Source organism: Oenanthe melanoleuca, chromosome 5 (assembly GCF_029582105.1).
Source record: "Oenanthe melanoleuca isolate GR-GAL-2019-014 chromosome 5, OMel1.0, whole genome shotgun sequence".
Lineage (NCBI taxonomy): Eukaryota > Metazoa > Chordata > Aves > Passeriformes > Muscicapidae > Oenanthe > Oenanthe melanoleuca.
In genome coordinates, this window is record NC_079339.1 from 9,810,889 (window position 1) to 9,836,249 (window position 25,361).

Here is a 25,361-nt window from a genome sequence, read left to right on the forward strand (position 1 = left end):
CCCAGAAACCCAAGCCATAAGTTAAAAAAGAATTAGTCATTAAATAAAATAAAGTGCATCCAGTAGACATTTCCTTGGCTTGCCACGCAGCTGCAATATATGCCAAACAAATAGATAAGTGATGGTGTTTTTCTCTGTAGGGTGGGAGTGTGTGCACCCTTCCCTGTCCTTTGACACACGGATAGGGAAGGGGGATGCCAGAACTGTGGGTGGGGGTGGTGATGGGGACCCCACGTGTTGTGAATGTTGCTGAAGGGCACTGGGCAGGTGCTGAAAGCTGATTTCATAGAAGGTAAAAGAGTGAGGACAAGCTTGTGCTCCTCTTCTCCTCCACCGCCTCCAGCACGTTATCCTGCGAAACGAGAGCAGAGACAGCTACAGCATTATCAGTCTCCAGGGAACTGCTGAGCTGTAAATTAAAATGTCTGCTGAGTTCCACCCTGCCCTTCCTGCACGGCTGGGGCTGCTTGGGAGGCACCACTGGGGCATAACCCAGATACCTGCTGCCAAATCTGACAGGAGCACTGGGGGCTCTGCAGCCCAGGGGACAAGCTGACTCTACCAGTCTGGATTAAACACTCTCAGTCCTCCTCTGGGATGGATATATCAACTTTATTCTTTCCTTATATCTCAGGAACAACAATCCTGATGTGTTCTTGTGTGTGCTGGTTTAGTACCAGGAGCACAAGAGAAGAGGCAAATTTCATGTAGGGCTTTATGATCCTTCCTGGAGAACCTGGCCTGGGTGTGCAGCACTTGTGAACCCCAAAGGCAGAGGCTGAATCAGCTTTTCCTAAAGAAAAACTATCCTGTGAGTGGAGCCTGCTGTTCTAGAGCTGCTTCAAGCCCCAGACATGTTGATTTTAATTGGGAAAGCAGACTTTTTATTCTTTTCTAGTTGCCAGATGCTTGGATGCTGCTCAGAATTGCTGAGCTGGCATTTTCCTGTATCCATGTTTAAATCTGTAGATCTGCCTTTTGCTGATGCAGATTTCAGCACCCAAAGCTCCCAAGAAAGGTCAGGGAGCGGGATATTAAAAAAACATGAAATCCTGCAAAGGCAGGAGAGGCTACAGGAAGCTTGGTTGCATAAAAAAAAAACCAACAACTTCTTAAGGAATCATCTAAAGACACAGATATTTAATAAGGAACTGCACTGAAATCTGACCCGAGATGCTGACACACTCATGCTGTGTACAGCTGAGATGAGATTGTTGCTAGAGATTTAATTACTTCTGTCTGTCTGCAGCAGTGAGGGCTGGCTGTGTCCTGCTGCCAAGGGCTGCTCAGTGCTGTGGCAGCACACTGGGATTTAATGTGACTGGGAAGGGACAGAAGCAGACTGTCAGTCACACTTGGTGGTCCAGATATTGTAAAGTAATCTGGTTTATGAGTCTGAGCTGACTCCAGCACGAGTTCTCCCTATTGTGGATCTATTTGATCACTGCTGCTTTCAGAAGGCTCTGACTGTGTTTCAGTGCTAGGAGACAATTCCCTTTCCTGCTTTGCAGTATTATCCTTTCAATAGACACCTTCTTCCCATGCATGAGTGAGTCTTTACAGCCAAGACACTGGTGGGCTTTAAAGTCATTACTTCTCTTGGTAATTAGCCAGAGTGATTAGCCTTTCTCACATTTCCCACTGTATCCTCTTTCCCGTATGCAGCTCCAGGGCCGGTGGAGCAGCTGTGGGCTGGCTGTGAGCTAGGGCTCAGGGCAGCAATGCCCCCGTGTGCTCCCTGGGCTCTGCCAGCAGAGTGGGAATTCTGTAGTGGCAGAATTCCCTCTGTGTGTCAGTGTCACAGGAGAGCAGATCACTGCTCTCTGTCTCACACCTCCCAGCCTGCCTGGGGGATGCCACTGGGATGGTCTTCACAGCCAAGCCAGCAGCAGGTCCTTGTGAGACCTACTGGCAGGCTCCACGTGATGGGGGATGTGCAGAACTCCCTGAAGCTGCAGCTGAGCACAGCTGATGAAGGTCTGGGATAGCAGGAACAACTATGGATAGATACAAGATTCCCAGGGTTTGGAACGGCAGCAGCTCACCCATCAGAGCCCTGAATTGTTTAGACATATTAAACTCCAGTAAATAAATGGCCCTTAGGATTCAGCCATGGCAAGCTTCCAAGTGCCCTGACAGGTAGCCACCTTTTCCTAATTTTCCCATATTTATTCCTGGGCTTCTCCAATACAATGGTCCATGTCCCAGCATTGTGTTCTGGCTTGGATGTTTCTTACCCTTTGCTGGTGTTCACTACCCACATATCTACAGAGATCACAATTCTACTGCTTTCTGCCTTCATTTTCCTCAACTAAACAACATTCCCTCAACAGCCCTGGAGCCTTCCCTGTGTGTCCTTAGTCTCCTGCAGCATTCCCACAGAATCTCTATGTTTTCCAATGTTAACACTGCCCTCCCATGTTGTGCCATCACTCTAGAGATATGGAGACAACTATGTCAAATCCCACTCTCTGACTCTGCATAAACACTAAGCTCTCCACTTAGGTGGTACTCAGAGATGCCCTGGGAATTCAGAATTTCCCCATGACACGATGTGCTCCAGAGGGTGCTGTGGGCTGCAGGAAGGACCAGGGAAGCCAACACCATTCAAGGCAAGCCCTTGACCCTGCCAGTCCTAGGCCAACTCCCCAAACATACCAGCAGATGGTATCTTCCTGTCTCCTGAACCTCGAGGAAGGTGGTTGTTCTTCCGCAGCTCCACAACTGTTTTGGGAAGTGCTGGTTTCTGCTTGTGCTGTTTCCTGCACCAACCTTGGGCACTGGTTTGCATCAGAGCCGACCTCTCCTGACCTCCTCAGTCCTGCAGCACTCAGGCCCTGCCTGCCCCACTCCTGTTTACGTCAGCCAGTGCTGCAAGGTCAGATCCCTGGAGCTGCTCTGGAAATCTACCCCCATCTGCATTTTCTCTAAAGATGTTAAGATTAATTTTCTCAAGAGAATTCAGGGAAAAGCTTCTGTGGTTTTTGTGTATCGTTTACTTCTCTGGGACTTGTTGGACATTCTCCAGGGATTCCAGTCCTGCACTTCGAGTAAATATTTATTCCTTGTTATTTGAAGCGAAGGATGAAAGCCCCACCACACTCTCTGCACAGCATCTCCCACTGATTTGAAGGTGCTGGAGATTTTTAGTGCCATAAATAGACATTGGGAGGGGGAGTTGTGAAACCCACGTGGTGGTTGCACAGGGCTGCAGTTCTGCAGGAAGGGATGTGAGATCTGCATTTAATGTGAGTGGGACACGGGCTCCACGAGCAGGGCGGGGGCCAGCACATCGTTATCACCAAGTACAGATGTTTCCAGCTGTTACAGACACCTGCTGAGCTCTGAAGTGGACTCAGGGCCCTATTACCAAACCATGGGAATCTCCATTGCTGAGATGAAAATGGACCACTCTAATTTATTGTTTTCTCCTAGCTGGTGTCTAATTAAAGTTATCCTGAGTGAGCAAAGTAGTCATTAATTCCTTCATCCTCTAATTTGGTGGGAATTTTGGTAGATTGGAGAGGCGTGGCTGGACAGTAATCTCCCACTAAGTCCATCCAGGTGTTTCATAACATTCTCCTAAATGCTGTTGGAATTAATTTCCCTCACTTGAAGGAATTTTAGTTCAAACACAGAACCAGCTCCTGCTGGTTCTTGATGCTTTGTCTTTTTGAAATCACTATGACGCTTGCACTTCTCCCTGCCTTTTATATGGATTGGATTATAGGGAAAGTCTTTGTTAGCAGCTTAGCCACTTCACCCCTAAGCTCATTTGTACCTCTGGGAGGAATACTGAGCAACACTGGGGGGACACATTGCTGTGTAGGGTCTGCAGAAAAGCTTCTGGAATCTGGGAAAGGCACTTGGTGGGGGGATCTGCCTGCCTGGCTCTGAGCAGCTCATTGCCTCAAGTGCCTACTTATGGAACAGAGCTGCTGCCTGTTACTGTGCAGGAGAGAGGCAGAAGTATCCTGAGAGTCACTCCCATGTTAGGCAAACTGGATTGTGCTCTGAAAATGCTCATCTCTGTTTAGTGTGATGTCTTGCTCTGTGGGACACTGCCTGGAAAAAACATACCTTGCAAAGAGCCCCTACCCTCTCTCCTTTCCCCTCCTCCTAATTTCTACCTTAACTTTGTGTTTGTCATCCTTTGTTCCTTCTCCTGGCTTTGCATTTGCCTTGATGGAAGAAAATTGTTTGTGTAAAACCTGGAGCATTGCTCCATAACTGGCTCTGTTCTCCCTTCCTTCTGTTTGGTTCATGGGCCTTTGCACCAGGAATCATCTCACCCTGTGTATTTATACACTGCCCAGCACATTAGTGTTACCATCTGTAATTCAAAGTGTAGCACTCTCAGACCTTCTACTGGGAAGAGAATCCCACATACAATCAACCTTCTCCCAAGCTCTGTCCACGAGGCGGGCCCCTGTGGCTCTGCAAGTGTTTTGGGGAAGGACCACGCTGACCTCAAGTTGTGATCATGCCAGAGACAGAAATAAACTCATCCCACAGAGGTTATTCCTCCCATCCTTTCTAAGGTCATAGTTTCCCAGGAATAGATCAGTATGTGCCCTAACTAATGTATGTCATCAACCAACTTCAGCAGCCCAATTTTCTGTTTAAATTTTTCTGTCTGACATTCCTTCCCCGCCCACTCCAGGACAGGCCTTTGGGATCCACAGATTTAATTACCTTTGAGATCCATAGCACAGCTAATGAACACTTCTGAACAGTTATCTGGTACGATGCCATTGTACCACAGAAAATGGAGATGTGGCCCTGTGCTATGGCTGAGAACAATAATGAGATGACTCACCTTATGTCTCAGGCAAGCTGGTGCAATCTGCTAGTTGTGAGTGTCCCCACTGTCCTTGTCCTTGCAGTCCTCAGGCTGGTCCCCTTCCCCAGACTGGGATTTTGCCGTGTCCTGCTCAGGCACAGTCTTGTCAGAGCTGGCTTTCCCTGGGGGTGAAGGCTCGTGGTGTTCAGTGCCTTCAGCATCTTCACTTCCTTTCAGTGCAAGTGCGTGTTCCTCAAGAGCAGTGGTTTGGGTCACTTCTTCCCCTCCTTTGCACACCAGCTGTCCTTGATCTGCATCCAGTCTGTCTCCTGCTTCTGTGTCGAGCTTTCCTCCATGGCTGTTGGAAGAGTTCTCAGAGGACTCCTGTTCCGAAGCTGGCTGTATCTCCAATCCAGCTCCATTTCCATTTGCTCCCATGGGCAGTGACAAGGTCTCCTCACTGTCAGGCCTGGTGCCTTGCACAGTGCTCTGAAGGCTGCTCTCTGAAGCAGTGCTGTCAGTGCACTCCTTCTCCTGGGAGATGTCAGCAGTGCCTGGATTCCCGTTGGCATCCTCCCCAACACTTTCCTTGCTTGGTTTGGGCCCTGGCTCTGAGTCCCCAGTGCTGGCCACAGACACCTCTGTGCTGCAGCCCCTTGCTCTCCTCTGCTCCTCCTTCTGGCCATTCTGGGCAGGCTGGACCTTCCCACTTCGCAGCCTCTGTGAGGAGGAGGCTCCGTGATGCTGGAGGCTTGGCTGTTTCCCCTTTTCCTCCAGCTCAGCTGTGCAGTTCTCTTCCACCCCTTCGTCACCTCTGCTCTTCTGCCTGTCCATACCAAGGCTCCTCTGAGAAACAAAGGAAGTATTAAGTTCAGCTTATTTAAATACCAGCATATGTTATTTCTTGTCTGTGATGGTTCTGAAAACCTGAGGGAAAAGAATGTAGGTGGAGAAGTGTTCAGGGACCAGAACAGGTGAGGTGGTTGTGCTGAAAGAGGGTCAGTGTAAGCAGTGAAGCTGCTGTCACACCAGGCCATGTGAGGAGTGTTAGTGACAAGCAGTTACCGAAAACCAGAAAGGGAAATGGGTTACATTCCAATTTTCCTGATAGTGCATGTGTTTAGAAGGCTCAGCTGCCAGTTGGAAACTCAGGAACTTACCTGGCCATCAAGGTCATCCTTCAGAAGAGACATGTCCTCGCCTTCTTTTGCATCCCATCTGTCAAGAAAAAGTAATCAGAATTTAGGCCTTGAAGATCTTATAAAGCCACTGTCCCTTGCCTGACATCCAGATAGGGATTCCTTCCAGAGCCATGTGTTCCTTGTCTGAGCCCCTTGTTCAGGCCTATCCAAAGGCACTCATTTGAGACAACTAAATCTTAATGAACTGGTTGTTGTAATTCTAATTGTAATGAACACATACACTCCAATCGCCAGAACAGACAGCTGAGTCAAACTTAGAAGATGAAGTTTGCTTGTGCAGATGCCTGCGACAGTCTGGTCCTGTTTGCCTGACAGTGCCCTGGTGTTCCAGGTGCTGTCCACGACAGCAAACATAGAGGCAGATAGTGAAGGCTAAAATTACTTTGAAGTAGCTTGGGAGTCAGAGAGACTATTTACAAGGGTCTGCAGTGAGGGGACAAGGACCAATGGCTTCCCACTGACAGAGGGCAGTGTTAGGTGGGATATACTTCCATGTGAGGGTAGTGAGGCCTTGGACCAGGTTGCCTCTACATAATTAGGCAGGGAGTGAGACATGGATGTGCACACCATGACAGTGCTGCCAGCTCCTCACCTTCTGGCTCTGCCTGTCAGTCTGTCCTTCCCCTTGGCTCGGCTGCTCACAGCAGGCACTGCTTTCGGACCAGGGTCGCTCACATTCACTCCATGATGCCCTCCACCTAGAAAACAGGTTGGAAATGCCATGCAAAAGCAGGCAGAAGCAGCTGATGGACCACTGAACAGGCCAACACCCTTGTATCCTTGGAAAGTACCTCTGAGGTGGGAAGCCTTTGAAGCTCTGTGCATACTGCACATATATTTTCTAAAGTAATAAAGATGAATCAAGAATTTAGGGTGTTTCTTGTGAGTTTTTTTTTTTATTCCAAATTCCAATTCTTTGAATCTTATTTCTTGGATACGGTCTTACTTGTGCTGTTCTTGGAAGATCTCTCCCCTGCACACAGCTATGAGAGCAGCCATGTGGTGTGTTCCAAAAGGCTCTCCAAATCTACAAGTGTCTGGAGAGAACACTCTCCCTGAGGGATATTAGAGGTCTGGCATTTAGTGGGGTGACATAACACAATCCTGTGGTTTACTCACCTCTCCCGTCCGAAGGAAAGGACCTGTGCTGGAATTTCCTTGCATTCCTCCCCCCTGCAAGGACACAAGAAAGGATGCACTAAAGTGAGTAAGGATATGTAATGGACAGGCAGTAAAAAGCCTGAAGTTCAAATAGGGTGTCATGAGGGAAAGCTTTGTTTTGCCAGTCCATCTCCTGAGAAACAGGAGTCAGGATGGACTTATGCTAGTAAAAAAGCCAGCATGTGCCACAGGGATCAGAAATGATGTGCTCTGGAATAGGATTGCCTCTTAAACGAGTGTGTGGGAAAGGAGGCAGGGCTGAGCCTCCACACTGTGCTGTACCAGGTTACAGAAGCCACTGCTCTCCCTGGGAAGGTCCAAAGCTCTAGCACCCAACTGCTCAAATCCCATCCCCCGAGCCCTCTGCCCAGCAGGGAGGGCTGAGCCCCCAGCTCAGAGGTGTTTGCCCAGGAAAGCAGAGCTTCACAGCTGACAGCCACGGCAGCTGCTGTGGCACTGGGATGCGCACGATCAGCGTTCACTAGCGTCAGGACAGAGTCTAGGTGTCCCTTGCCAACCTTTCTTATTGCTGGGATTATCCAAGGCTGGCTCCCCATCCTTAACAAAGTCCTCTTCAAACCTGCAGGTTAAAAACAGGCATTGTCAGACCTGACCATCCTCCTCCAGTGTGCAAAGCGTGGGCAGGAGCCCCTGGCACAACACAAGCTCTGGCCTTTGGCCCTTCCGCATCTGCCCACAGGCAAACCTGTGCAAGTTTCTAAGCAGCAGCTGAAGCTGCATGTGCTACTGAGGCTGTGAGGTAGTTCTACCCCAAAGGAGAATCTCTAAAACCTTTACATCAGTACCCATATGTATATATGAAATTTTATGAACATCCTATAGATGTAGTGTAGCTGTACTACACTCAAAAGCAGCTTCCCAAACTTCCAGACATAATCTGAAGTAGCTTCAGGTCTTGCCATATAAAATCAGGCCATTTGATTGGCTTCTAGTCTTGCTTGTTTTAATTATGGCTTTTGTCTTAAAAATGGATTTTTGGAAAAACAGTAGGGCTCAGGGCTGTCAACATCAACACTCAGCACCCACTTAAGTCAATTCACCCCAATTATTGGGGTCTCAGTGACTGAAAATTTATGTGTTTGGTTCCATTCCTCAGCCAAAGGATTGTCCCACCTACCTATCCTGTACAAACTGTTCTATCACCAAACCTTTGTAACAGTTCCTAACTCCACACTCCCAGAAACTTATCCTCCAAGACATCCTCCAAAGCTCTCTAGTTGGTGTGACCCAGCACAGTCAGAGGGACAGTCACTAAGGCAGGGACGTGTCCAGCCCCATTCCCAGCTGTCCCACATTGCTGCTCTCAGCATTGTCCCTGTATGACACAGATGCCTTTTGAAGCGACTCCCTTGCCCCGCAGTGCCCGAACAGGCTCAGTTTATGGGGTGGGGAGGATTTGTGCATGTTGGGCTCTCCTGTGCTTAAAAAGCACAAACAAGTGGGGGTAGTGATAAAACCTGTGGACTAGCAATGCAAGTTCATCCATCCATCCATTCATCCATCCATGTTTCTGGAAGAGCACCTGTACTCTCCTGCCATTAGATTTGTCCATGTGGAAATGGAGAGGATCCTCCAGATGTAGACTGAGCCTTGGTTCATGCTCCCCTCCCTCCTACAGTCCATATCCCGGATGCACCAAAGGCAGGCAATCTTTGTCAGCACATAGTATCCCCCTCCCAGGAGAGCTCATATCAGGAAGAAAACACGAGAATCACTCTGATACCAGATCCCACTTACGGGCATGGTCTGGGGAGGAAGAGGCAGCAGTGTGGATTTGGTCAGGCACATGACAGCATGGGATTGATAAGGATCTGTACAAGATCCCACCACTTCAGGCTTCAGGCCTGCTGCAGGCAAAACACCCTGAGACAGGGAAGGACCTACATGTGCTCTGTCTTCTCTACATCCCAAGCCCGTCGCCACTCGCCCTTGGCATTCTTGTGACGTGCCAGGCGCTCCAGGTCAATCTGCTCTCGCTCCCTCTTCCAGCGGATGTACTCCGAGCGCTCCCGACCAGTCATGGGGAAACTCAGGTCTCCAGGGCACTTCTGGACTGGCTTCCCACCATCCTGGTGGAGGGAAAAGAGCTTCTGCTTAATAAAACTGTTCTGAAACAGCTGCATTCAGGGTACTTTGTACTGTCACCACCACAAATGCTCAGGAATATTTGAAAACAACTTGGGACAAGGTCAGCTCCTTTCTCTGAAGTGATGCGTGCACACCAGGACTCTGCTTTACCCAAAACCTAAATACACTGGAGCTGTTTGGCTCTACAGAAGGGAAAACTGAGGAACCTTTGCTAAGGTTTACTTATGTTTACTTAAGAGTCAGTTCCTGGACTGCTTGTAACATCTCTCAACAGGGTTTGAATGATGAGTTCCCCAACCTGAAGACTTCGGGATACATAAATCAAAGTTATGCCTGTAAAATCCTTCACAGTGAGAAGGCAGGGAAGGAAGCCAGCCTTCTGTGACCACCATGGGAGCCCAGAGTCACAGAGCTGGGGCCAATCCTGTGCCCAAAAGCAGCATTCCCAGAGCAAAGGGGCTCTTTACTTTCACTGCTGTAAGGCTCTTGGTTTATCACTCCTCATGACAGACTGGTTAAGGGCTGACACTGCCCAAAAATTTAAAGCTTAATGGAAAGACAGTTCAGAGCTGATGGAGCATGTGGGGGGGAAGCAGCCCAGCTGTCAGGTTAATGGATGAGGTGGAAGCAGGAGCCGACAGGCTGTGGTGTGTTGTCAAGCAACAGTGTGTAGGGAATAGCTTAGTGCTGAGCTGAGTCCTGGGGTGCTAATTACCAGTGGGTAATTCATCACCCTACACACGTGTCCTTCCACGCCAGCCACCCTCACACCTTCCCTAAAGAGGAATTAGCTCCTCAGCCTTGCACTGCGGGTAAGAGAAGCAGCAGGAAGAAGGGACTGAAAGCCCTGTTACCAAGGTGACCCACACTGCGTGGGCTGGAGCTGGGGTGGCACCAATTGCTCCTCTATTCCTCAGCTGGCAGGAGCTGGGGACCTGACACCATGTCCCCAAGGAGGCAGAGATTAAGTCCACAGAAAGGCAAGGCACAGCAGGGCAGGCACTGTCCCTCAGCTGGGGCACAGCCTGGGAGTGCTTCCCACTACTTCCAGCCCCATGGTAAGGCTCAGTGGGTCCTGCCAGGAAGAATCCTGATGCATCCATAAAGCCAAAAGTGAGGGAAGGACTGAGGCTGATCCCTGTGCTCTCTCATGGGGAGAGGCAGAAATGGCTGGGGGCCCATGGAGCAGGAGGAGCAGGTCCCTCACCTCAATTACAGTGTAGCTGAGGTTAGCTGGACTACAGGCTATTGTGCTCCCCCTTCCTGCTCTGGGGGGCTCAGCTGGAATTAGTATCTAAGAGCCCATCTGTGTCCTCCTAATGAATCACACTGAGGTGGGGTTATTCTATTTGTGCTCCATTAATTAAAGCATCTGCAGGCTCGAGGGAGCCAGCATGTCTCCAGGCTTTGCATTAAACAGTCAGTGGGAAGGCCTGTGCTTTAATTTGCCTCCATCCTACTCAGCTTCTGCTGAAATGAAGAGCTGTAGCTAATACAGCCTGAGCTTTTCAATGCACAAGGAAACGGTTTTGGGAGAGGAACCAGCCAAAGCTGTGCTGGAGTGAGCATGTTACCCTTCCTAACATCCCTATGGCTGTGTGAAGGGCTTGAGCAGCCATGACAAGGTGTGGAGGCAGGTCCCTGTCACCTTTCCAGGTGTGTCAGCTGCTCAGGAAAGCATGGATGATGAGAGCAATGAACAGTGGGAGCCACGTCAGAGCACAACGCTGCTCCATAGAATTACAGGATGGTTTGGGTCTGAAAAGACCTCAAAGGTCATCTTCTTTTAGGACTGTGGTGGGGAGGCACATTCTACTGGTTTCCTCTTCCAAGATAAGGGTCCCCACAAAGGGACCTGAACCCCACTCACCTTCCTGCTGTGCTCAGTTTCTGGGCCTCTGTCACTGTCTGATCTCCTCTTCTCTGCTGTTCTCCGCTCTTCTCCCTGCAAGAGAATGAACACAGGAATTATTTCAAGGATTAAGCAAGGATTCCTGGCAGAGGAATCAGGACCTGAACCTATGCTGCCCAGGACATGTAAGAACTTCTCAGAAGAGATCAGCAAAAGAGGATCAATTGTTTCTGGGGCCCCAAATCAAACTGACGTAGACAAAAAAGAAGTCAGAAAGTAAGGGGTGTATGAGAAAAGCATTCCACAAGTCCCTCCTCCCAGGCAGGAAGCAGAGTGGTACCCATCATGGTCCTGTTTCTTTCCAAGGCAGACCAAGTTTCAGGTACCTTTACAGATTTGGATCATTTTAGGATTTCATTGTACAAGATCTGTGAGCCTACCTGAGGTGCAGCTACAACCCAGCATGGACAAACTAGGAGTGATTTTACTCCCTGGCAAACACAGCATCCTTCTACCAGGGTCCATCCCTGCTCCCATGGGGTTTACCCATGCTGCCATCAGGTTGGCAAACTCTGCTCCAGTGTTGATATTCCCCTGCCTGGCAGGAGGTGACAATCAGCATCTGTTTCTTAGTGAGCTACAGACACCAAACATGGGCCAAGCCAAGGGTTCTCTGTCCCCAAATGGAATGAATAACAGAGATAGAGCCATGTCAGAGGCCAGGGTGGGATTGCAGTGGGTCTTAACAAAAAACAGTCTGCAAAGCATAAAGATCTTTTAGGAAAGGCTTCCTGCCTGGTTGGACAGCTACAGGGCTGGGCCTGTGGGGGGCTGAGCTTGTCCTGCTGCCATTTTGCAGTGCCAAGCAGAACTGAAACACAAAGAGGAACGTGGCAGCACAAACTGCCAGCTCAGCCCTTCCAGAAAGCAGCAGCGTGGCGAGGTCCAGCCCAGGCTGGAAACAGAACTTTTATTCCATGTATTCACCAGACACAGCTTTAGTTTTACAGGGAAACTTAGGATATCAGTCTCGATACTTGCAGCTCTGCCCAATCTCCTAAGGCAACTCATGCTGCTGCAGCTTGTTCTCATGTACCCCATGGAATCATGCAGGGAATGAGCTGGGGACATATTTTTTGGGGGATTGCCCACACATGCTAAGTCTGAGGCAGGTGGGAATGAGGCAATACAGCTCATGAACTGTCTCACTGCACTTGGTGCATGACAGCTTCACTGGTCTGACTGGTACCTCCAGTAGAGATGGAGGTTTGTTCAAACAGATTCTTGGAAATAGCAAGGAAAATATTAGATATATTGTACTGGGATTTCTCAGCGAGGATTTGGGAAAAATGCAGAGGGGTCTGTGCTCAGAGAAGCTGCCCCTCACCATATCCTCCCTGTTGCAAAAGGGGATATGGTGAAAAATGACACTGGGGATTTATGTTGCTGTGAAAATTTATAGAGCCAAAAAACACTCCCTCTGGACACAAAGTCACCTGCTCTGGCAGACCTGTTTGAAGAACCCTGTAGCGAGAGACTGAATGAATTTCTGCAGTCCCAAACTGAGCATTCACAGAGAGATTAAACAGCAGAAATCTGGAAACTTTGCTGTCCTAGAGCCCTGCATCCCAGTGGCTGTCCCCTTTGGAATGCTCACTCATCAGTGCCACCACAAACCTGGGTCACAGAGACACTGCACAACCCTCCATTCTTTTACACTCTCACTGCAAGCCAGCTGCCTTTTGCCTTAGTCTGCTTCTATTTTTGCTTCTCAGAGGGCACTGTGGAAAATGGAGAAGACCACAAAAATGTAGCTCTTTTGTATCAGGACAGCAGGTCTGAGCTGTGCAGAGAACAGTCAGCTTGGCTCTTGCACTGGCTCAGGAGCAGAATTCCCTGTTGTCCTGCTGCCCCAGTACTGCTGCTCCTGTTATCACACACCCAGGCCAAGACGGACCAAAACATGTTTTTCTTCTCCTTCGCCTCTGCCCCCAAAATTAAGAAAAATGACATGGACATTATCATTCCTAGTGTAACTATTCCTGCAGAGCAGGAGGACACAAAAGCATGAAGCAGTCAAGGAAGATTATGATTGTTTATCCTGAGGTTTCTGCCAAGATTTCTCAGTGCAGAATGGCCCAGGGTGGGGCCCCGGGTGGGGCAGAGCCTGCTCCCAAAACCACCCCTGGGATCCCAAATGCCTCCTGCCACTGGGTCTTTCTGACTCCCTGGCACACATATTCCCAACTAATGTCACTGTGCAGTGGTGACAATACTGATGCCATTATCCAGCCAAGCACTAGTTTGTACTAGGAGTTCTCCAGAAGCTTTGACAGGCTTCCACATCTCTGGGCTAGTTCAATGCCTTCTTTTTTTAAAAATAAGGACTATCAGATGAGTTATACAAACCTTTTGGTACCTACTTCTCCAGGCACATGTCAGCACCACAAGTGGCATTTCTTCTTGAAGAAATGAGGAGATTTTTACAGGAGCTTAAAGCTGTTTTTCTAGTGTTCAGATTCCCCACTGGGCAGGATTTTTGAAACTAGTACGAGAGGATTTTTTTTATAACTCTTTTGAAAAATCTGCCTCCTTAATTGCGCTGCCTGAAGGGAGCTAAAGACTTTTCAGCCACCCTCTCTGCCTATTTTCCCCTCCCATCTGCAATGTAAAAGCAAGTGTTTCTCCTGGCACAGGTTTGGTTCCTCTCCTCTGCAAGCACCAAGTCCAACTCCTCTGTGTTAGTCCCTGAAAGCAGCTCTTTTGTCTCTTGATTACAGTCATTTCTGATACACCATCCTGGGAAACTCTGTTAATAAAAGGACAATTTAAAAGCCCTGAAGCTCTATCAACTGCCCATTTAAAAAATGATTTGTAACCTGTTAATTAACCATTGTGCTCCACTGGTCCTGGGCTGCTGGCTCCCAGCTCTAATGTACTAATGGGCCTGAAACACTGCCAAAGTATGGAGTGGCTTTTTAGGGCTAAAAATGAAGGATTGTCTTCAGCCCTACATGCAGGATAGCCCTGAGGCAGGTTTGGGGGCAGCCATGAAGAGATGGGTCCCAGACGTGGCCCTTCCAAGCCAGCAGTAGCACTGGAGGTCGTGAAGCTGCACCAGTAGAGCAATGGGCTCTGAAAGGAGACAAGATAATTTGGTCCCTTCAGCCCTGTGGGCTAACAGAGAGTGAAATGGCACCAGGGCTGTCTCAGAAGAGATGATCATGAAAGCATCTTTTTTCCCTTGCATTTCCTCTTTGGCAGCTCCTGCCCCAACTGTGCTGCAGTCTGGGACTTACAGTGTGGGGTTAGCCAGAGGCACCATGGGCAGCAAAAATGGGAATAGTTTTTTCTTTGGGTTTTTTGTTTTGTTTTGTTTGTTTGGGTTTTTTCTTTATTGAATTTCATAATGAATAAAAATAGAGAAAATGTGTGGTAACAAGGACACCCATCAAATACTTTATTAGGATAAATTTGACGAGTGCACAGAAGAGGAAGCAAATTTAACAGTGGCCAGGCTACTGGAGAGGAAGTGATGGATGCAATTCTTTCTCCTAGGCCTTTGTTGGAATACCAAAAGAGCAGGGAACCAACTGGGACATAAGGTAAAAAGGCCCAAAGGATGAACTGTGCTGGGGTTAATGAGAGACTGAAAGTTAATCCCTGAATTGGGGGTCCCAGCTCAGGTCCTAACACACAGCTACCCAGCCAACATCACTGACACCCCACCAGGCTCTCCAGCAGCTGATTGATTTGGGGATGAAAATGAAGTTTCTCTTTTAACAGCTGATTAAAGGATGGAAAAGAAAAAGTGGCAAGAAAATGGTGGTTTCCATGGCAGAAGATTAGCAAGAGTGTGCCACTGGAACATGTGCTGCTCAACATGCTCATAAATGGTCTGGAAAAGGAGCTGAAGAGAGGGATGACAGTTTGCTGATGATACTAAATCATCCAGGGCAAAGAATGTAATTTGCCCGGAAAGAGCTGCGAAAGATCTCGACATTGAATGCCTGCATCATAAAATTACAGCTGAAATTCAATATCAGTAATACAAAATAACTCACACAGAGAAAAATGTCCCTTCTTGTGTACACACACACAGTAATGAGTCCTGAGCTATGATTAACAGTCAGGAATGAAATGTTGGTCTACTGTGACTAGTTCTCTGAAAATGTTAGCTGAATTATTTAGGGAAAAAAAAAAAAAAAAAAAAAAAAAAAAAAAAGCAAAGAAAATGCAAACTTGTTGGGAGAAGAATAGAGAACAAGCCAGAACATTGTTATGTCACTGAGTACATACTGGAGAGCCCGCAGCTGGAATACATGCAGTTCTGGTCTGCTTGTACTGAAAGAATATGGTAAAAATAACAAAAGCACAAATAGGGACAATGAGAATGATCAGAAATAAAGAACAGCAGACAAGTCTAAATAGAGACAATCTCTTAAGTTACATGAGACAGCTGAAAGGAGATGTGAAACAGGTTGATAAAATAATTTGTGCTGTGGGAAGTGACCAGGAAAGGATCTATTTACTACTTCCTCTGATGCAGGAACATCAAATGGAGCTGCCAGGGAACAAGGCTGAACCAGTCTGGGATTCTAAGCTTTGATGATTTTATGGCTTTAGCCAGTGTAGCCTTAGGCCTGCCCTCATGCACAATCTGAATCCAGATGCTTTGAGGCTAGTATGAGCAAGGCATTGCCAAAAACACATTTATGGATGCTCAGCCTCAAATTTCATATTCCATAATGAAAGCAGATGAGAGATGTGCTTCCAGGGCAGTCCATACACTTAAAAGAGAGCACAGGATCTCAAGCAAACATCTAGGCACTCGTCCTGCTGCCCTCTCCTAGTACAGCCCCAATCCTGATGACCTCAGAGACAAGTGTTTAAACAGAAGATAGCTGCCCAGCACAAATAGAAATTTATATTTGACAACCTCAAGGGAAGGAACAGCACAGTCAGGTTATTCCCATTACAGGAGTGCTGGTGATGCCTAATTGAAGAAGTAATGTCTGTCATGGGGACTACTGGGGTTACCAGTGGCTCAATCAGGCAGCTCATTTGAGGTTTATGGCATTCAAAAAGCTGCTTGGCAGCCAGCAGAAAGAAGCACCTGGGCTCTTGGAGCCTAGGTGAGCCCTGGGGAAGAGGAGAAGCTGAAGATGAGCATGGGTAGTAGCAGCAAATGGTTGGCACTATTCCAGAGAGGGGCTGCAGATGTCTCCCAGCATTCCTGGGTGTGTTTGGTAGCTACTCGAAGTGTTGTTTTCCTACACAGCCTTTGCTGACCCTGTTTGCTTCCAGCATTCTTCCTTATCTGTGCAAACTCACAAAGAGGAAAATAGCACATGCCTCTGTGTGTGTAAAGAGAAAGGTATTTGTAAAGAAGTATTTGAAGTATGTTTCAAAGATTAACAAAGCTCAGCCAGCTCACTCAGCAGGTGATGGCTAGGCACAGCAGGATGTGGTTCAGAGGCAGATATTGCCCAGCTCGGTTAACGTTTAAGTCATGCAGTGAGTCAGAAGGACACTGCTCCTGTCCCAGTCTGCTGTGTGGCTCCAAAGAGAAGCTGGTGAGAGAGGAGGTGAGATTCATGCCCCATATCTGGCAGTGCTTTCATCAATCCTTCCAAAGCAGAATCTGTTTATGAACTCAGAGTGTTCAGGAGGCTTCTAGCTTAGCTAGGGTCACAGGGGAGGGAAAAGATCGTGGCTTTCTTCTTTCACAGGGATAGAAGGCAGAGATACAGATGCACTATTAACACACAGTGACTCTCAACATCCTGTGGCTGGGCCACCCTCAGAAGTGGATGCCATGGATAGGTTACAGGCCAGTCACTAGCACTGTACTTACCTTTTCCTTGTTATCCATGGTAATGGCAATCTGCATCCTCCTTCCCCGTCGGAAAGCCACCAAATGGTCCATCTCCTCCTCGCTCAGGTCCGGCACTCGGCCTGGGCCAGGGAAGCTCTCGGCGCGTTTCTCACTGACGATCCTCTTGCCCTGGAAGGCACAGGCTGAGGTAAGGACCCCTCCATTAGCCCTCCTAGGAGAGTGGCCATCCCAAACTGCAAAGGATTTTGGGCTGGCAGAACAGAAAATGAGCTGAACAGTCAGCCAACTTGGCTTATAAAGTTGCCACCTCATTCTAAGAGATCTGTGATATTACAGAGGTGTGTTTAGCTGAGCACAACATCAGCATGGAGCAATTTACCCTCCTTGGATAATCTGCAGCATGAACACAGAGGGATGGTTTTATTTTAAGTTTGTGTCTCTGTCCTTGAAACAAATGTGAGGTGTCCCCTCCCCACACAACACATCCCAATAAAATGTGAGGCTATCTTGGAGCATAAGCCTAGAAGATGGAAGAGAAGGGGAACAGTTTGGTTCTTTCTCTCCAACCTAGTCCATACAGCAGTTAATCCCCTGAAGTGTATTAATACTTGATAATTTATCATTTCAAAGTCAGTGTGTGTTCATATTTCTGGAATTATTTATTCAGAAGTGGAATACTTAAGAAAACTGATACATAAACTCTTTAAGCAAGGGCAGTTTACCCCTCTAAGATATTATTTACAGCCATCTGTATCAGTGTCATGACTTTACTACACGGATTTACATCTGGTTCTTATTTTGTTAATGATCTTTGTTGCTGGCTGATGTCCTGCCAGTGCTCTCAACCATCAATTCCACAAAATGAGCACATCTTTTGTACAAAAAGACATACAATACATACTTTTTCTCATTTAAAAGTATCATCTTTCAGGTCAGTCACATGCCTTTTTATTTTTGCCTTACAAGGAAATGAGAGACTTAATAAGTCATCTCCATTGTTATCTCTGATCCACCTATTTTCTCTTCATCCCTATGAAATCTGCTCAACTTCACCAGGGATGAAGAAAGCTCAGCAGCTTCCCTCTCTAAAGAATGGTGTATTTTACTCTGTTTTCCACTTTGGGCTTTCACATTTACTGGAGTCTTGATTTAAAAGGTACTCAAAATCTCCAAGGAAACTTCAGTGAAACTTGGGAACTCTTTGTTGCTATGAAATTGTTTTTAAAAACAAAAAGCACACCCAGACATCTGATTTGTAGGGAAGACTTGCAATCAGGGTCTTTGTCAGGACATGTGATACCAAGAAGCCTCACATTAACCTCATTTTCCCTCGGCTGTGCCAGGAGTGCAGATGTTAGTGTGGAGGGAGCCTTGCTGTGCACAGCCTCCATCAGCATGACCTTTTTTATGGCTTCTCAGTCATTGAGCTTCCTAGCACATGATAAATGTTTTAGGAGACACTGGAGTATTTCCAGCAGCAGAACCTCATTCTCTTGTTTATTCATCTTTCACATCTGTGTGATTTTGCTGTTTCAGCAGAGATAGTTCTTGAGTCAGTCTGATGCAGGGGAGAGGAGTGGTCCCTGCTCTGCATGTCCTGCCAGCCCCAGATGAACAGACACAGTGGGAACCTTGTGACATATTCCCTTGGGGACTTCTAGCTTTCTTTTTGGGTTCAGTAATTCTAGGCTGTACTGCTGAGGTAAGAGCCTGAACTGGAGACTGGCCTGGCTCTGCCCTACCCAGAGCACTGGTACGAGGTATTTGGCATTCTACTTAACAAAATTTTTTATTAAGAAAGTAACCCCAGAGATGGTTTACAGCAAGCTATTAATCCACAAGTTGTTCATCAAACATTTATTCATCTTAAGTCAACAGCTGTTCTCTAGAGCTCTTCAGTGTTTAGGTGTTGATGGCTCATCCTTTAGACACATAATAGGGTCACAGATACCTCTTGCCTGGGAGGTCTGGCACTGGGAGGATATTTGAAGGTGACTTCATCACTTACTGTCTGAGAAAGTCCCTCGTGAGACCCAACACAAAGAACCTCATACCCAAACACCTCAAGCACAGAAGCCTCAAAGAGCATCACTGAATTACAGGGAGGTGACACCATCCTCAGGCCACTTCACGGTGTGAAGGCTGGTGTGTGGGCAAAGCCTTTAAACCCTGCATTTATTGAGCAGATGGCAAGGAAAACTCAGAGGAAATACAGGAAAGAGCTGTTTAACAGAGCTATGGTAGCTAGACCCATCCAGGCTGGGAGACCACCAATTTTGTGTGTAATAACCCTTTGCCCTCCCTCCCTTTACTACTCCTTTCCTTTCTTCCCTCCCTCCCTATTTTGCTTCTGGCTAAGCTGCCTCGCCTGAAGGCACATTCTGCTCAATGTGTCTGCTGACATGTGTCTTCTTTCCTTGTTTCCTATTTTAAGTCTGGGTGATCTCCCAGCCTGCTTGTCCCACATTGGGAAATCTTGGTTCTTGGTGCCCCAGCTCCCAGAGTGAGAGATGTCATATGAGGAGAGCATCCATGCAGAGCCAACAGGGACAGAGAGCAGGGTCATAACCACAGTGCCTGGCACAGCCAACTCCTCCCCTCCACAGGGCTTGTCCTGGGTCATTGCCTGCCTGACAGATATATGGGACTCTGGCACCAGCTCTTTAGCTTAGTCAGAATTACACCACTCCTCTTACAGAGACGCTGTAAGGTGAGATCTGCCCATCTCATGTCTGAGGCATGCCCCAGATTGCAGAGGCAGTGTTAAAAATACTGATCTGAGGTGTGCCAAGAAAAAGAACAGGGGAACAAAGGAAACCCCTGGTCTTCTGTCCAGTTTGTGCAACTTTCCAGCTGGCTTTCCTTTGGGGCGTTTTGCTTGACTGTGATTTAGGTTATTGAGGATTGGATGTGAGTGGTTCTCTGCACAGCAGAGGAGCTCTGGTGGTAGGACCTTGCAGTGGTAACAGGAAGGATGGTGGTGCCTCATTCAGTCACACTAGTGTCACCAAGCAAGTCCCTCTTTCCAGGCACAGCAACACAGTTTAACACCAGAGTGGCCCAGGAAGGCAATAAGGTGACTGATCCCTCAGAAAGCAAACTGCCTACACATGGCTGGGTGGAGGGTGCTGCTGAGGGGTTTAGCAAGGCCTGAGAGCTGATTCCTGAGAATCTGATATAGAGAGGGAAGCATGTGCTAACTCTGAGGTTGTGCTGAAGAACTGAGAAATGAGAGGAAACAAATAGTAAGGGAACTATTCCCTTTGGATGTGGCACGCTGGACAGAAAGCTCAACTGAGAGGCAGAACAGAAGCCCCTTTGTAAATCAAGAGGCTGCAGTGTAAGAGCAATCCTCTTCCCTCCTCACCTTTGCTTTGTTGTCCATGGTAACAGCCAGCTGCATCCTTTTCCCCATCCTGAATGTGAACATATGATCTGCTTCCTCCTCCTCTTCCTCTTCCTCACTGCCAATGCCGAACCCAGGGCTTGTAGGACAGGGGCTTCCCCATTTCTCACTCACCACCCTTTTGTCCTGGAAAATGAACCATTTCCATCAGCAAATCCAGGCCCCTGACTCAGGGATGTGATTCCCTTCCCCAAACACACCTGCACACAAGCGGGGAGGCAGCTACAGAACAGACAGCCCTTGCCCCCAGGAAGTTCTCTGTGCCCGGCACACTGCTGTGACATTCCTGGGGAACAAGGGGCTTGTTGTCTGCTCAGCAGCAAAACCCACAAAGACAGCAGGGCTGAAAAATCCTTTGCACTTACAAATCTGACATTTCAGACTAAAATGCCAGAGTAATGGGAAAGAAATGTCATCCTCATCTCTTTGTGCAGCACACTGAGTTAGCTTGGGAAAGCCTAAGTCCTGCTGGAGGTGGCCTTGGAAGCCAAGTGGATGGCTGAGGGTGGTGCTCACCATCGAGAGGGCTGGGCTATCTTGTCCATAGTGTTCAGTCTGGGTAATTGCATCTTTCAGGTCCTGTATGAGAGAAAAATGTGTGCAGCAGCGCACCCCGAGAGAGGCGAGGGCCATGGCCAGGGTGGGAAGGGAGCAATGCACTGGCCTGGATCCAACAGCCCAGAGTGCTGAAAGCAGGGTGGGCTGGCTCAGCAGGCTCTGCATGAGCTCTGGCAGAGGAGTTCATCAAGGGTTAAGGCGGGACTGGCTTTCCAAGCCCCACGCTGCCAGGATGGGTGGACAGAGCTTATCAGATTTGGTCCAGTTAGGAAGGAAACCTGGGACTCACAGCCTCTGGCCCAGGGCCACTTGCTTTGCTCACTCCCAAAGCCTAAGGAGACCATAAGTTTTCCCAGCCTATGGCATTCTCAGAGGCACTCCTGATGCCTCCAGTGACACACACACACACACCTGATACCCTCTGCCTGCATATTTGCAGCGATGCTGACACCTGGGACCTGTCCAAGGCCGAGTTTGCCTGTTTGCACACACAGCCATCTGCCAGTTATCTCTTTGTGTGTGGGCAGAGGTGCCTGGGCATGGCTGGAAACGTACGTGCGGCACCTAAAATCACTCTGATCACACACCTCTGCAGAACTAACCCACATTTTTCAGGGCTTAGGAGCTATTTCCTGTGCCTCAAAGAACTTTGTTGTGGATGGTGTCTCTTAGAAATGCCACTGTAGCAACAGCAGGACTGGAGTGAGAGCTGTCCTATGATGAAGGAGAGGCACCACTTACGTTGTGAGCTTTGGTGATGGTAATAGTGAGTCCCTCCTGCTTGGGCCTCCTGGAAGTAACAGCCATTCCCTCCTGTTCTGCTCGTTTTTTGTCCTCTTCTATTTCCTGAAACACAGATATCCCCTTACCACAAGCCTGTACCTGGAAGCTGTTCATTTTACCGTTTAGTTCTAAACAGACCCACATCCACCTCTAAAAGGGAGTGGACCAACTTGTGTCCCAGTTATGGGGTGCAGAGGAAGGTGGAAGTGGGTGAGGTGATGATGCAGCAGTGAGGCAAGTGACAGTGACTGTTCTCCAAAGCAACTCAAGAATTGTAGTTAAAGGTTAAGCTAAAGGCTAAGCTAAAGGCAGAACTCTGCCCACCCGCTCCGAGTGTTTCCAGTATAAACATCGTATCTATATAACACAGTCATTTTGACTGTGCTGACAATCTTCTTTACACTATGAGCTAAGGACTGCAAATCAGAGATGGGGAAGGTAAGGACCCACAGACTCACCTGGTACCTTCGTATCAGTGCTTCATTCTTTTTCCGCAAAGCCAAGATTTTCTTATCAAGTTCAACATCTTTCTGCTCTTTCTTCCTTAACACAGCATCATCCACAGCAGCATCCTGGAAACAGAAGGAGCAAAACTCTTCTCAGTCATCACACCAACAGGATGAAACCTGCTCCTTCTGTCTGAACAGGGTGGGAAGTGAAAGAGGCTTTCCCCACCACTTCTCTCTGACTTTTTCCTGGCAGAATTGACCTTTCCTTTTCTTACAATTTTTGTTCAACAATGCGGTAGTTTGAGCAAAGCACTGCTGTCGCACACCAATGGCTGTCAGTGGGCTTCGGAGGTAACACCCTGCTGATCTGTATGCAGTGCATGACCCTTACCTTTGTGTGTTCTCAGGCATGGGGGAGGTGTGCTGGGTGTCACACATCAGTGAGGGAAGGGCAGCAGAACCTGCTCATGGCACCAGCCCATCTCCACTGGTGTCCCCAGTGAGTGGTATCTGATCTAACAGACCCTGCCAAGGGCTGCTCCGCCAGGACACAGGGACATGGGCACATATCTGTGCCCAGGTGGGACAACACATTCTTCTGCTGGACAATGGGATTTTGTAAAGATCTGTGGGAAAACAAATGGCTTTTCCATTGCCATTCATCATCGGGTATGCGACAGGTGAGCAGATTGCCTTTGTGGGTGGATACAGTTCCATGGGCCTTTTGCAAGGCTGATTAAAGCCAAATTCAGTGTTTACCTGAACAGAAGCTGTTCTGGGAGCACTAAATTGGCAGGTTCGCTGTTTACTGAGCTCTGGGGTGTTGGCTGCTGAGGGTGGGATCAAAGTGGTGCATGCCCTCAAACACACCCTTTTCATCTTCAGATTCTTTTGAAGGAAAACTGGCAGAGCTACCGGCCTGAGAAAAAATTTAAAATTCCTGCAGAGGTTGTATTTGTGCTCTTCTCTTTTCAAAGCAAAAAATGGAAAAAGCCTGTCAGGCTGCTCTCCCTCTGCCCATTTGTCAGCATTTTGTCTACGCTGCTGGTGCCGGGGGGGAGGGGGTCCTTCCATTTCCAGCTGGAAACAAGTCACTGGAAGGAAAGTTTGCTGGTGTTCAGCACTTCTCCTCCCCTTTATTAACGAAGCCATTGAGGTGTTTCTCTCTGCACAACCTGCTTCAGCAAATGCCGGGAGCTGTGGGCGAGAGGTGGTCGCTGGCCCGCACACCCGGGCCCCGCGGCCGAAGCGCTGGGCAGCGTGCGGAGCCCACGCTCAGCTCCCAGGGGCTCACCCATTGTACACTTCAGCCCAGTCAGCGTTTGCTCGTCAGCTGCCGCCCCGAGCCAGCCGATAGCAGGGGGCCGTGCCCTCTCCTCCCTTTCTGGAACGAACCCGCTGCTCCAGCCCGGGCTGAGGCTGATGCTCAGGATGGAAAGTGGCTCCACCGTGCCCTCCCCAGAGTAAAGCTCTTCCGGGGACCCAAGGTGCCCGTATGTCACCGCGACAGAGAGTTATAAATGGCTTTGGCAGAACAAACGTGCGATGGCTTTGAATCAGCAATCAGCTGAACTCAAAGCCTCCCCAAGAGCAGGACGTAGCCAGGGAATGAGAGGCCTCATTCTATTGCAAATTAAAATGTCACAAAAGGAGAAAATGGAAAGCTATCGGCTTCAGGCTTCAGTTAAATGACGACATCCCGTTGTGTCACAGCCCCCCTCCTAAGTGACACACACACTGGCTACGCAGCTCCTTGGGGGCTGGAGGGACACCTCTCTCCAGACTGTCTCTGCGTCAAGTGTTTTCCCACACACTTCTATGATCGCCTGCTTCTGCAGCGAGACCTTAGAGACAGCAGGGTTGGCAAAGTGTGAAAGGCGGGAGGGGGGGCGGAGGGAAAGGGGACAGCAGCGGCCCGTACTAACGCTCTTCTGCGTAAGCAAATGTATCCGCTCTATTTAAGAAATATCCTCTTCCTTGACAGCAGCAACCGAAGCCCTCACTAGCATAGGCACCATCCAGCACTGCCTGCGTTTCTGTTTGTTGTCTGCCTCCCGGGAGGCACCTTGTCCTGAGCCAGCCACCTCAACCTACCCCGGCGAGGGATGTCAACCCCGGCACCCAAAATGCGCCCCCCCAGCACCCCTCCCGCGGTGCGGTACGGCTCGTTTGCTCCCCGTGCCTGCTGGCAGCCAGGCGAGGCAAGAAAACAAAGCGACAGCCACCGAAAGGCCACCCTGAAGGAAGCGAGTGCAAGTCCTCGCGTGGCCTTTTGGGGTGAGGGACCCCAGCGCCCCCGCCCCTCCCAGGCCCCGCGCAAGCAGCACTCACAGCTCGGTGCATGTTGGACATCGGCGGCGGAGCCCGGCGGATTCCAGAGCAGAGCTAAAAGAGGAGAGCCATCAGACGGCCTTTCTCAGCACTGGTTGCACAGCATACAAGATCATGTTTTGATTACAAAAGCCTCGTCTGGGCTCCCAGCCAAGAGCACTGGCTGCCTAATATACCAAGCACAGACAGGGTTTGGAGTGCCTGTGTCCTCCTCTCCAATCTCACTCTCTTTTTAAAAGAAACACTCCCCCTTTCCCCCCTCCTGACTCCTTTTAACTTCCTGATGCCACAAACCCTCGTTCAAAGTGGGAAAAGCCGGCTGAACAATGACGGATGGATCAGGCAAACAGCTTGGCTTCGCTGTGTGGCCATTCACAGGGTCGTGTTGTTTGTTATGCATGGCTGGCTCCACGCCTGGCGGGCCGGGAAATATCTGGGGTCCTGGATGTCTTGTGAGTGTGAATGTGTGCACAAGTCTGCATGGGAAAACATGGGTCAGATTTGCCTTTTTCTGTTTAATTTCAGTGTTCTCAGGGAATGATTTCCCCACTGTTAAAGTGGGCCTTTCTTTCAGGAAGGAACAGGAGAGTGCTGTGGGGTGGGCATCACCAGCTGGCAGCAGGACTAGGAGGACACACACATCCGAAGCAGAGGGACTCCTATAAGTCCCTGTCTGAAAGCTGCCTAAACAACCCTCAGAAGAGTCACAAGTTGCAGTGGGGCTTTGAGGCAGTTCAGCTGCTGCATCTTGGGTCACCACATGAACCCCTACCTCACCACAGAATATCCTGAGTTGGAAGGACCCAGCCCAACTCCTGGCTCTGCCCAGACACCACAACAATCCTACCCTATGCCTGAGAGCATTGTTCAAACCCTCCTTGAGCTCTT

General features: G+C 48.8%; 1 protein-coding gene across 2 annotated transcripts; it reads right to left on the reverse strand.

Moving 5' to 3' along the window:
* CCDC9B (coiled-coil domain containing 9B) lies at positions 1-24,809 on the reverse strand. 2 transcript variants are annotated; one of them, XM_056494110.1, is made up of 14 exons: positions 24,474-24,809; positions 22,152-22,265; positions 21,652-21,756; positions 20,869-20,931; positions 20,314-20,478; positions 16,965-17,114; positions 11,126-11,200; positions 9,052-9,236; positions 7,665-7,726; positions 7,105-7,158; positions 6,578-6,683; positions 5,944-6,001; positions 4,820-5,629; positions 1-352 (listed from the first exon to the last, which is right to left on the reverse strand). In XM_056494110.1, exons 1-13 carry the CDS (start codon positions 24,492-24,494, stop codon positions 4,850-4,852), a joined length of 1,938 nt encoding a protein of 645 aa, XP_056350085.1. In that variant the 5' UTR covers positions 24,495-24,809; the 3' UTR covers positions 1-352; positions 4,820-4,849. The 2 variants fall into 2 exon arrangements, with proteins under 2 accessions (XP_056350085.1, XP_056350086.1); XM_056494111.1 differs by lacking the exon at positions 20,869-20,931 and having other exon boundaries at positions 24,474-24,807.
* Between the last annotated feature and the right edge of the window lie 552 nt (positions 24,810-25,361).

Coding starts and splice junctions, on each gene's coding strand:
- CCDC9B (XM_056494110.1), bottom strand. CDS start 24,494: ATGTCCAACATGCACCGAGCT. Junction 22,266..24,473: donor TGTCCAACATGCACCGAGCT/GTGAGTGCTGCT, acceptor TTCTGTTTCCAG/GATGCTGCTGTGGATGATGC. Junction 9,237..11,125: donor AAACTGAGCACAGCAGGAAG/GTGAGTGGGGTT, acceptor TCCCTCCACCAG/GATGGTGGGAAGCCAGTCCA.